Genomic DNA, 12,801 nt, shown 5'->3' on the forward strand with positions numbered 1-12,801 from the left:
GTTGACAGTGCCGCCTGGCTGGATTTCGTGGGATTTTCGAGCGAGATTGTTGCCAGTGCCCCTGGACTGGTTTTCGTGCAGGTGGCACATAAATTGCACCATTTTAAGCGTGGCAGTTGCCAGTACCGCCTGACTGGCCTTCGTGCGGGTGACACGTAAAAGCACCCACTACACTCTCTGAGTAGTTGGCATTAGGAAGGGCATCCAGCTGTAGAAACTCTGCCAAATCAGATTGGAGGCTGGTGTTGCCATCCGGTTTCACCAGTCCTCAGTCAAATCGTCCAACCCATGCTAGCATGGAAAGTGGACGTTAAACGAAGAAGATGATGATATACACAAGATATCCTCTGATTTCCAAAAAACTCTATTAAAAGTAAAGAACCTAGCATGTGATGGAGAAAAGAACTACATGCACGATGACAAAAACTTTTTTTTTACTCTTGTCCACATATTCTATAAAAACTCAATATGACTGAACTCTTAGTAATGCACATTTGTTATATTCTTTGCCGAATTTTATTTTGATATTATCTATCCTTGTGAAACTCACTGAATTTTATGTGAATATTTGATCATTTAAACATATTTGTTCAATTTCTACTTTGTAATTTTAAACTCTGTTAAAATTTTATATACATTGTACCAGTCATAAACAAAAAAATTGTTGAAACTAGTTTGGTATGTATGTGAATAAATCTATTTAAAAACAACACATTTTTCAAATTCAGGTGCATTATCAAATCCCCAAACAAATTCTCTTTATATATATATATATATATATATATATTATATATACTAGGAAGTTAGTATATGTTTTGTAGAATAACTGAGATCATATTACTCCATAGTATCCGAGAGACCACAACTTTCATGATTATGTAGGGCCATACAGCTGGCAGTACAGCAAATAATGTTTTTTATTTGTTTAGAAATTTTTGATAAAATGATAGGGAAATCAACAAAACAAAAGCTATTGGGGGTAGTGTTGGTGTATATGTGTGTCGGGTGTGTGGGAAATGTATGTGGACAGTGGGAGGTAAAATATAAACGAAAATATTAAAACCATTTTTTTATTATGAATAACAGGATATTTTTAATGATGTTCTCTTGAACCTACCTGATGGATTAGAGTGGTTATCTCTATTCTGGAATGCTGTTCCAATACTATATTCTGGGAGATTGTTCTTACTTAAGTGAGATTTGTCATCCAAGTTTTCAAAGAAACCAATGTTATCATGTCTGGCAACTTTGACTGATGTCATGATGGTGGCAAGCAAAAGTAGAGATGAAGGCTTTGCTTAAGGAAATCTCTGCTATTTAGAATTATGTTTTATTTGAGTAATCAAAATCTGAAAATAAAAGAAGACCATATATAATATGTAGACACAACACACAAACAAAGCAATTAAGGGTATGAAGACAGGGAAAGCCCCCGACCCATCAGGAATCACTGCAGAGATGCTCAAAATATCTGGCAGTGTCAGCTATAGCCTAGTCACCTGTATAGTTAACCAGGTGATACATGAAGGAGTCATACCTAATGACTGGTGTAGCAGCACCATAGTCAACTGCTACAAAGGTAAAAGTGATGCATTAGATACAAATAATTATAGAGGTATCAAGCTGTTGGACCAGCTAATGAAGGTCATGGAGAGGGTCATAGCCCAACTAATTAGGGAGAGAGTCAGTCTAGATGAGATGCAGTTAGGGTTCGTGCCAGGGAAAAGCACCACTGATGCTATATTTCTGGTAAGACAGCTGCAGGAGAAATACCTAGCTAAAGATAAACCCCTGTACCTGGCTTTCGTTGACATGGAAAAAGCCTTTGACAGGGTCCCCTGATCCCTTATCTAGTGTTCAATGAGGAAACTAGGGATAGATGAATGGTTAGTGAGAGCTGTGCAAGCCATGTACAGGGACGCTGTCAGTAAAGTGAGGGTTGGCAATGAGTACAGTGAAGAATTCCAGGTAGAGGTAGGGGTCCACCAAGGTTCAGTCCTCAGCCCCCTCCTATTTATCATAGTCCTCCAGGCAATAATAGAGGAATTCAAGACAGGATGCCCCTGGGAGCTCCTCTATACTGATGACCGTCCTCTAATTGCTGAGTCACTATCAGAACTAGAGGCAAAGTTTCAGGTGTGGAAGCAAGGATTAAAATCGAAGGGCCTTAGAGTCAACCTAGTTAAAACCAAAGTCTTAATAAGTAGGAAGGTAGACAAACTACAACAAATCCCTTCAGGTAGATGGCCCTGCTCAATCTGTAGAAAAGGCATAGGTAGAAACTCCATAAAATGTACCCAGTGTAAGCTATGGATACATAAGAGGTGCAGCAATATCAAAGGGACGCTAACTGGGAAGATAGTTTTTGTATGTGGCAAAAAAGAAATGCAAAGAGGCTCTAGCAAGGCCACAACAGATCCTCTTCCAAGGCTTCCTTGCAACTGGGTAACTTCCCAGAAAGTTAAAGGAAAAAGGAGGTAGTAGAGCAGATGCTGAAAATTATAGGCCTATCTCTCTAACCTCACATGTCTGCAAAGTCATGGAATGCATTGTTAGGAGGAAGCTGATCACGTATCCAGAAGATAATGACTTGCTCCCTGACAACTAACATGGCTTTATCTCAGGAAAAAGCTACCTAACAGCTTCTGCAGCATTACAACTGGGATTGAAGCATCTAAAGAATCATTCAAACATGGATACGATATATCTTGATTTTACAAACACCTTTGATAAGGTTGATCATATAATGATATGTCAAGAGTTATGAAGAGTTGGAAAACTGGGAGAGTGGTTACTTGACTTATTAAAAACAGAAACCAAGCTGTAGCAGGCAATGGGGCCCGCTCCATGGAGATAGTAACAGTGAGTGGAGTATCTCAGAGAACTGTCTTGGGGCTGCTGCTGTTTATGGTGGCTCTTTCAGATATGCTATTGGTTATACAGACAGCCGCACTTACTAGCTATGCCAATGACACAAAAGGAGTACAAGCAGTCAGGGTACCTCTAAATGCTAATCTCTTACAGAAAAACCTAGATGCCATGTATACAAATAGGCTGAAGAAAACAACGTGATTTAATGCAGGAAAATTCCAAGCAGCCCACTATCAGTGAGCTTGTGCTTGCTATCTTGCCACAACAAAGATATTTAGAACCAAAGAAGTGGCAATATCAGAGTCAAGTACAGTGTGAGATGGGGGTTGACATGAGCAACAACACTTCGTTTCACATGCATATCACCAAGATGGTGGCCATGTGCAGGGGAATGGCTACCTGGATTCTGAGAACTTTCTGAACAGGTAACGAAGGTAACTATGCTGGTTCTATGGAGGATATTCGTCCTTAGCTATCTGGACTACTGCTTTCAACTGCGGTCAACCCACAGTGTCAAATTAGGTAGTGGAACTTGGGGCAGTTCAGTGGTGCTACACCAGGAAAATTGTGTGAATGGAACAGCTGAGCTACTGGCAGAGTCTGAAAGAGCTACAACCCTACTCTCTGGAGCGAAGATGGGAAAGATATGCAGTGATATACATATGGAAGATCCTGCAGGAGTTGGCACCAAACTTTGGCACTGAGAACTATACCAGCCCTCAAACTGGATTCACTGTACTATTCCAAAGGCCTCAACCATCCTGTTTAGAGTGAGACCATGTACTGCAATAACTTGGAATTCAAGGGCCCATAGCTATTTAATATCTTGCCAAAACACCTGAGAGACCTTCATAGAGTAGGAGTAGATATTTTCAAGCAAATACCACTATGAGTGATATCCAAGCTACAGTGGAGAAGAGAAGCCACTGGATTTGGTTAAAAAGAAACAATGAGCAATGGCTAGAAGAATATTGAGCTAAATCTGATAACCAGTTGATCTAGCAAGTGGGGTCTTGTTTCAGTGAAGAAAGCTGGTGTGCAATGATGCTGTTGAGAGGTAGGCCCCAAAATGGCATACATTCTCTCCTGATGATCCCACAAACTTGCTAGAATCAAGTATGAGGAGCTTTCAACTGGTGGCATTTGAATCTGCAAGTTGTTTGCAAAAAAATCATACAAGACATATTTAATTCAACATTAAAATTTTGATAATATTGACGACCAAAATTGTCCAAATTGGATTTGATATCTTTATTTTAAAAGTATGATAAACTGTTGGCTGACTGTAACTACAAGTACCACTATTATTACTAGTAGCAATATTTCCCTACCACTACCACTACAACCAGTACTACAAGTTAGTACTACTACCAGTATTAGTGCGAGAACAGATATCAGAGGATCACTTTTAACACTAGCACTACCACCATTACCATAAGTAAACCAATAATATAAATAACAACTAATAAATTATCATGTGCCCATAAATCAGTTAGAATCAAAATGATAATATATTACAGATTTGGACATGAATATATTTATTGCTGTTGTATTTAACCTTCAGAGAACACCTTCTTTCAGTTAATGTGTATTAACAACACACTTGATGTAGGGGCACTTTGAGACACTGATATTTCAGTCTAGTTGTAACTTCTCAGTCAAAGCTAACCTCTAGATTAATGATATAATGAAGAATGGTGCTTTTTGTTTATAGAATTCAGTAAACAAATTATTTGTTGATACATAATCAATAATAAATTATCATGTGCATGTAAAACAGTATGAATCAAAACTATGATGTACATATTCATACTTTACGTTATGGCATGTTTGAACCAGATTGTTAATTGCTGTTGTATTGTACATTTGATTCAAATCTAATTAAAAGTCTTTTTTATTGGTAACAAATTGTGATCTGTGAAAGCTCTTAACTATAAATTTAGATTGACAGAAATTATTCACAACTAAGGATCATTTAAACTGGACAGGAATTTCAGAATAAATTTAATTTACCCAAATTTTGTAAAACTTTTTACAGATCTAGATGCATTTCATTTTCTTCCAAAAATATGATGATAAAACAAAACAAGGAACAAGGGAATATAAATGATGATGATGATGATGGTAGTGATGGTGATGATGGTGGTGGGGGGGAGAAGAAGAATGACAAGCGGAAGGGGAAGAAACTCAGAGGAGAAAGAAGAAGAAAGTAGAAGAGGAAGAAACTCAGAGAAAAACACAAGGTGAACATAGAAAGAGAAACATTCAGAAGAAAACAAAGAAATAAAACACACAAAATAGAATGATGACTAAAGTGATGAGAAACACAAAAGGAAGTGTTCTGTAGTCTGGATTTATATCAACTCCTTAAAGTGGTGAATCTTGGAAATGTTTAAAATTTTTTAAATCCTGCACTTCTCATTTTATGAAATTATCAGGGAAAATGTTACAACATTATTAATTCTAATATTTTTATTGAAGAGCATTGCAGCTGATTCAGAGTTTAAATAAACCCAAGACATTCTTGTTTCCAAGTTCAATACCTCATTTGCAGTGTGATCTCCAGTGTTTAATGTACCTGAGATCAGTATTGATTGATGCTGTTATTCTGGGGAATTGCTTACAAAATGCAAGATTGTGATATGATAGATTACAAAAGAGTTAAAGGTCATGTCATTGTTGCAAATGATTGATTGTCAAATGAAGTAATATAAGAAGAAATTTTGAGATGGAGTTATCTGGAAAGCACTTTACTAGGAAATAAAAACAGAACAAGAAAAGAAAAATCTCTAGAAATAGAGAACAAGAAATGAAATAGAATGCACAGAAATTCCAACACAGTGGAAAGCATTTCATTTTCTTTTTGCTAAAAGACAAAAAGAAAATTAAATACCCTATCACAGGATATCAGTCAAATGTATTTTGTAAGATGTAAAGTATTGTTTGTGGAATATCAATTTACAGAAATACAAATACCTGTTTAGTAATAGGTAGCAACTGGAATTTTGCTATTGTTAAAACTGTATCCCCAAAATTAGATATTATTTTCAGGATCAGAAAATAACTTTGGCTCTGAATAGTTGCTGACCCTCTACAAATACACCAGTAAGACTGACACACATTAAAATAATGAGCATGTGTCTCGGATACAGCTGCAGTAAACGAGGCAAGAAGAGAACCTCTACATGATTACTTAAATGCTAGAAATTTTCATGTCAACCAAATCACATCTCCATTATGAAAAGGGAAAAATACATTGGATAATGTAGTCGTAGGTATATTAATGGCTGGGATGGTCAGCTGAAATGTCCTTGGTCATAGGCCTGGTCGACCAGCCTTGATATGTGTAAATCATAACAACAGAACTGCATCATGCTCCAACGTTTGTTTTGGCTTGGTTTTAATGGCTGGATGCCCTTCCTAATGCCAACCACTTTAGAGAGTAGACTGTGTGCTTTTTTCATGCCACCCTCACCACTGAGGTCACCATACAACTCATGGAAGCTTTATGGGGTGAGAAGTGGTGGTCAAATTTATGCTAATGGACATGGGATTGAACCATGAGAAGACAGTGGGTGAGTGTGTGTGGGTGTACTGCATGTTCTTGTAGAGGATCTGTATGGTTACTCACATCTAGTAAGGGAAGGAAAGAGTAAGAGAAAATGAACAGTAGGAGTTGCAAGAGATAGTGGTGATGAGGTGCCTAGATGACCCCAAAGGCATAAGGTGAGTTGAAGAATGTGTTTGCAAGATTGTATGGAAAGGAATATGAGGAGATGGTGGATGAGGATGGGAGACATACTGTCAGAATGGGTAGCAGCAGGAGTAGTAAAGATGATATAGTCATTGGTGGGGAGGACACAAGAGAGAGATGACAGAGTTAGCAGTCTGCAGGAGTCAGGGGTAGGGAGAAGAGGCAGGTCTAATTATTGGAGGGAAGACGAGTCACTGTAATGTGGGTAAAAGGTACAATGCAAAGCACTTCCAGAATACAGTTTTGATGATGAGGGTGCATCTTTTTAAGGACCTCATTACCAGAGATCTCAGTCCTTTGTGAAACTCAGGGTCCTAAGGTCAGTCTTAACCACTTCATCCCATGTCTTCCTGAATCTCCCTCTTCTGCAAGTTCCAGACACAATTAGCAATTTGCACTATTTTATACAGCTGCCCTCATCCATATGCATTATGCATCCATACCAGTGCAGTCTTCTTTCTTGCTCAAACAAGTGATTCCTCTAATATTCAGTTTTTTATTCAGAACTTTTGTATTAATTCTTTCATGCACACTCATGTTGCACATCCTGCAAGAACATGCTTATTTCATTTCTTTCTAGTTTTCTCAGATTCTCTGCATTCAAGGCCCATGTCTCACTACCGTTTAGCTTTGTAGTTCTAAAAATAAGCATCACACAGTCTGCCCTTCACTCTTATGGAAAAGATCATTGTTATTAGCAGTGGTAGCAGCTCCTTGAATTTTCTCTAACCAGTTCTTGCTCAAGCTGCTATACTTTTAGAGCAATCACCTCCCTTGTTAATTATATTTCCTAGGTAACAAAACCTATTGACTGCTTGTAGTGAGCTATCTGAGCATTTAAGAGACTCCATTTCCGATGTGCTTGTATGACCTGCTCTAGTGCTCCTACCACATATGAAGCTTACATTTTCTGATAGTCTGCTGGTGAGTCCACAACATCTCTTGTATGTTCATAGTCTACATTGTGTACAGTATGGAATTCATACCTAGTCCTAATCTGTAAATCAAGTAATTGGCACCCATGCTGGTGGCACGTAAAGTGCACCGTTCGAGCATTGGGCCTCATGGAGGCAAAGTGGCTGAGTTCCTTTTGAGCATTGGACCTCACGGAGGCAAAGTGGCCAAGTTCCTTTCGAGTGTTGGGCCTCGTGGAGGCAATGACTGAGACCTTTGGCATTATGTTGTGCTTGAGAAGAAGACCCATCAAGCCAAGTAAAATCACAGTCGTAGCAGATACCAGTGTCATGCAAATGGCACCCATGCTGGTGGCATGTAAAAGCACCCATTTAACTCTTGGAGTGGTTGGCATTAGGAATGGCACCCAGCCATAGCAAACCATGCCAAATCAGACTGGAGTCTGGTGCAGCTTTCCAGCTTACCAGCCCTGGTTAAACTGTCTAACTCATGTCAGCATGGGCAACAGACGTTAAATGATGATGATGATGATGATAATGATATATATATATATATATATATATATATATATATATATATATATATATATGTAAATAAATTTACCTATATATCTATTTATATCTATGTGTGTATGTGTCTTTGTGTTAGTGTTTTCCCCCACCACATTAGACAACCAGTGTTGGTGTGTTTATGTCCCTGTAACTTAATGGCTTAGCAAAAGAGACTGATATGATAAGTACCAGGCTTACAAAAATGAAGTACTGCTAACCATTTTACAGAGTGTACTGGGTGCTTATCATGTGGCACTGGCACCAACATGGATGGCTTTTTATGTGGCACTAGTGTGAGTGCATATATTAAAAAAAAATAGTCTGCCTATTAAACAGAACAAAATCCTGACAGGAGGTAAAATATAGTAAAAGAAAAAAAATGCATAACAAATACATAGACATATTATTGCTCATACATACATGCATGTATATAAAGATTCAGATTATGCAATAGAAGCAGTTCTATAGTGTAAATATTATCAATACCACAAAGTTAATGTACATGTGTTGTTTAAATGCCAGAAGCTGCGGTTCATTGTCCAAGAAAAACTCCATTCAATCAGATTACTCTGTTAAATGTAATTCTTATTTATTCACATTGTTTTTAATTAATAATGCATTATCTTATAGTTTTGAGATTCTAATGATACGGTAGTTAAAATTTTGGTCTGACATTGTAGGGTAGGTGTGAGAAGCTGGATTTGGCCAATTTGAACATAAAAAAGGTAGAATATTTTGGATAGATATGGCTGGTTTAAGTGCTAAAGTGTTAAAGATGCATAGTGTTAGAAAACACAACATACTTCAGACATAGGCAAAAAGAAATTTCCCCTGAAATGATCACAAGAGCAAGCAGTAGACACACGCACGCATGCACACACAAAAATGTATTTATATAAGCTTTATTTTCTCCACATCAACCCTTTACTTTATTGTTGATTTTCCACATTCTCTGATGAAAGTTTGAAACTAAAGTTCCTCTTCCAAATAAATAAATAAATAAAGGAAAAGAGACAAAAAGGAAAAACAAATAAGTATAAAGAAGTGAAAAATGTTTAGGAAGAAACAATAAAAATAATGACTAGAAAAACAAATTTCTTTACAAGTATAATACCAAAAAAAGGGTTACAATAATGGAGTTGACAAAATAAAGAATAAAATGCAACAAAGTGAAAAATCAGTTTAAGGTTTGTTTACCTACTTACACTTCTAAGTGATTTGATCATGATACTTTCAAATCTGAATTACTAAGTTTATACTTGCTGTTGTTTAAACTTCAAGACAAGCCATTACTTCTTCCTGATGTCCGAAAAGTCATTGATGCTACCATGGCCATCTTGCTTATCCTACATATGACAATGATGGTTGTAATGATAATGATGATACATGTTATTTCTTAAGCGGGATGTACTACTATTTCTGTATTTTTTTTTTATTGTTTTGGTGTGTGTTTTATTAATTAGTTGTTATTTGATTGAAAGACTTAATCTATTGTCCTGTGGCTGATTCTTTAATACATTTAGCTGAGTCCACTCTATTACAAATATTAGGACCTGTTTTTCAGCTTGAGGATAAGATATATCTCCTATTCCTTCTCCTTAAGGGACATTGAAAAAAGTGAATAATCCATTAGTCCATTAGTGAAGGCAGTGCTTTCAACCTAGTAGCTATATATGCTCTGATCAATGCAGGAAGGTTGGATTTCTTAAGGTGTCAGGAAGTGTTCCTGGGTACATCCCATTCTTTAGTATTAGTAGGCAACTGGAACCACATTTTAGAGGCACAAGTAGATTGTGTGGAGATAGCTGACAGGAGAAGCCTTGCAAACATGCTCAGATGTTTCCAACAGTCTGACAGGTACTAAATAGATTTCTGAATAAGCCAGAGGATGTGGAATAACTACAGCAAATCATCTAGATCTTATCTAAATATGATATTTATTAGGTTAGTAGACACAGAGAGTGTAGGATGCACACAATTTCAATTTCAACTATACAGTCCATAAATTTGTGATCTACACAGTTAGAGACAGAACTTTTAAAAAAGTACTCAACTACTGCAAACTGAATGCATTGTCATAGTGCATAAATCCTATATAGACCACATTAGCATTTTAATTTATCAATAGTTGACAGGGACAATAGTCAACAAATAGCGGTGGGATATTCTGAAGAGGGCAATTAGGGTAGAAGAAGTAGGTTTTAGAAAAAATATTGTTGCAGAAGTTGAAGATAAGAATTAATAAATTAGATGAGGCAATTAAGAAGGACATTGTGACTGTTGCACTGGTGGAGAGAATAGCTCTTGACCATTTCTTCAATGCAAAAGAAGAAAGTTGCATTGTCAGAGTTAAGGCACACACTCTAAGACATGAAAAAGCAAAAGTCATTTGATAGGTCCAGGTGGAAAATACAGAGCATGGCATCTAAGCACAACTAGGTCATGCAACTTGATTCCAAGTGGATACGTACAGTTTTTCCAGTGGCACTTTGCTCAAAAATTTGGAGTGAGTGGTGAGACAGAGACAGGGATGGACTTTAGTACTCACTTTGACAGCCTGCCAAGACTTTTAATGGAGGATACAGAGGGCCATGAAAAGCTGATAACAGTAGTTGAGACACAGGATGTGATAAGTGGTTGTACAAAGTATAAATTGCCTGGTTTGCTGGTTTGGTAGTCTGCCCCTATGAGGTTTATGCATGCATGACAGGCTTATTCACCACTGTTTTGGTAGATGTTTACTGTGACAGGCAACAGAACAGGAAAATTTTCAGTTCTGTAAGCTAAGGAGCACGGGTGCTGTTGGAGAAGGCATGTAATACATCATTTTTGGTCCATAATTTTGCTAAAAGCATAGTTTAAGATTTTGGCCAAAGAGATTCACGCTTGCTGAGGTTAAGAATTTGGCCAAAGAGGTTCAGGCTTGCTGAGAATATGGTTGGGAAAGTGCAGGCATGTGCTATTCCAACCAGATTTTTCCATAACAACTTTCACCTCATGCAATACATCATAGAGAGTATAAGTGGTAAACCTGGCTTCAGTGGGACTCTGAACAACTGGAGTCAATTAAAAGCTTTGATAAGGTTGACCATCATTACTTGGTGGCTATCCTCAAAGCAACTGCCAGAAGTTGGATGATGTTAATTCACAGTAGTGTTGGGTCAGTGGTCACAATACATATTCCTCTTCTGGAACTATTTTAGTCAGCATCCTCAGTCTGTCAATGGTGTCCTCTTTTATCTCTTCTGTATGTATTAACTCTTGAATCACTACTGTGGAAACTGGAGTTGTCAAAGGGCATCTCACTTGAACTGAGATGTGGATGATGTCATTATCATAGAGGTGAATGCCATGAAAATAAGGTGGCCAGCACTACTCTAAAAGAATACAGGACTGTGCAGAGCAAAAGTTAAATGGGATAAATCATTGGGCTTGCACTTCAGCACTAGGAGAGGTTAGTCCATACCATCACACAGCACTGTGGGGCATTGAACATATGGTCCTGTTAAAATGCTTGAGGTCTGGTTCAGTACAAAACTCCAGGTGGACAGGAACTAGGACCAGGTAATGAGCAAGATGACTAATCTCATCCAGAAATGTAAAGTGGGGCATAAGAGGCAAACACCACTGTTGCCTTCATTATATATAACTGCCTGATTGTTATATCATGTCCTAGTTTTCACTAGACCAGAGTAGAGTGTTTGCACTTGTGCTTCTTGTAAAAGTGGCATGTTTCATTGGTCAAAATGTCCATCTACTGTCACCATCCTCTTAACAGAGGGCTCAGCATGTAGCTGCTAAAACACAGTTATGCATTAAGGCTCTGATATATTCCTAAATGGTGCACAGGTGTGGTCACATTTTGTAAGGTACGTTTTTGTTTTGTACGGTACATTTTTCCTCAGCATGTACTTTTGATGGAGCTGCAGTCCCGTGTCAAGCAGAGATAAGACTACATACCTTGCATCTGAAATGATGTCAAGTGCTCATAGCTCTCCACTTGTTGGGTAATGTATTCTATAAAGGACTAGTGGTAGGGAAGGGTGATAATGTTCTTGAGGAAACTGAAGGCATCAATGAGAATCAATTGGCTGATCTGTTCCAGAGAACTTCTGGCCAAGGAACTATAGTTAATTTCCAGAAATCCCTAACCTGGTAATGCTATCAGGGATCATTGCCAGTTTGGGACAAACTCTACTAGCATGGAAGTGTTATCAGCTGGGCCTGTCCAAGATGCATGCAGAATAATGAACTCATTCTGTATGAACTTGTGGAGTTTTGTTGAAGAGGGTGGATCTGGCTATCATCTGAGTTCATTGCAGCAATTATCACCTGTGGCCAGGAAGAGCAGAGAATTTCCCTGTTGGGCTATGGTGAAGAAGACTGTTGTATTTCCCTCGGAAGACTCGCAGAGATAACACAACGAGTTATACAAATTTAATTATTACATTTATGGACAATTACATACAAAGAACGCACTCATCCAATGTTCGTTATGAATAAACAAAAGTCATGTCCGCCATATATATATCAATGACCTTTTACTACGACAGTCACACAAGACAACAACAATGAAACAATGAACTCAGACGAACCACATGACACACGGAACGTCAGACGAATTACATATCTAACAGTCCATATAACACCTCCCCACTGAAATTGATGCTACACAAGAAGTATCAACAGCAAAGTCTCTCTTGGGTTTTA

The 12,801-nt window shown here is 37.8% G+C and overlaps 1 protein-coding gene across 4 annotated transcripts in view; it reads right to left on the reverse strand.

Moving 5' to 3' along the window:
* The window catches only part of LOC106872171 (uncharacterized), a 58,863-nt gene that overhangs the window by 29,828 nt on the left and 16,234 nt on the right, over nt 1–12,801 (reverse strand). For all 4 annotated transcript variants that reach the window (XM_052967767.1, XM_014919060.2, XM_014919059.2 and 1 more), the window contains exon 2: nt 1,118–1,349. In XM_052967767.1, coding sequence (XP_052823727.1) covers nt 1,118–1,262 — 145 coding nt within the window. In that variant the 5' untranslated portion in view covers nt 1,263–1,349. The remainder of the gene's footprint in view (nt 1–1,117; nt 1,350–12,801) is intronic.

This window comes from Octopus bimaculoides, chromosome 5 (assembly GCF_001194135.2).
Source record: "Octopus bimaculoides isolate UCB-OBI-ISO-001 chromosome 5, ASM119413v2, whole genome shotgun sequence".
NCBI classification, from domain to species: Eukaryota; Metazoa; Mollusca; class Cephalopoda; order Octopoda; family Octopodidae; genus Octopus; species Octopus bimaculoides.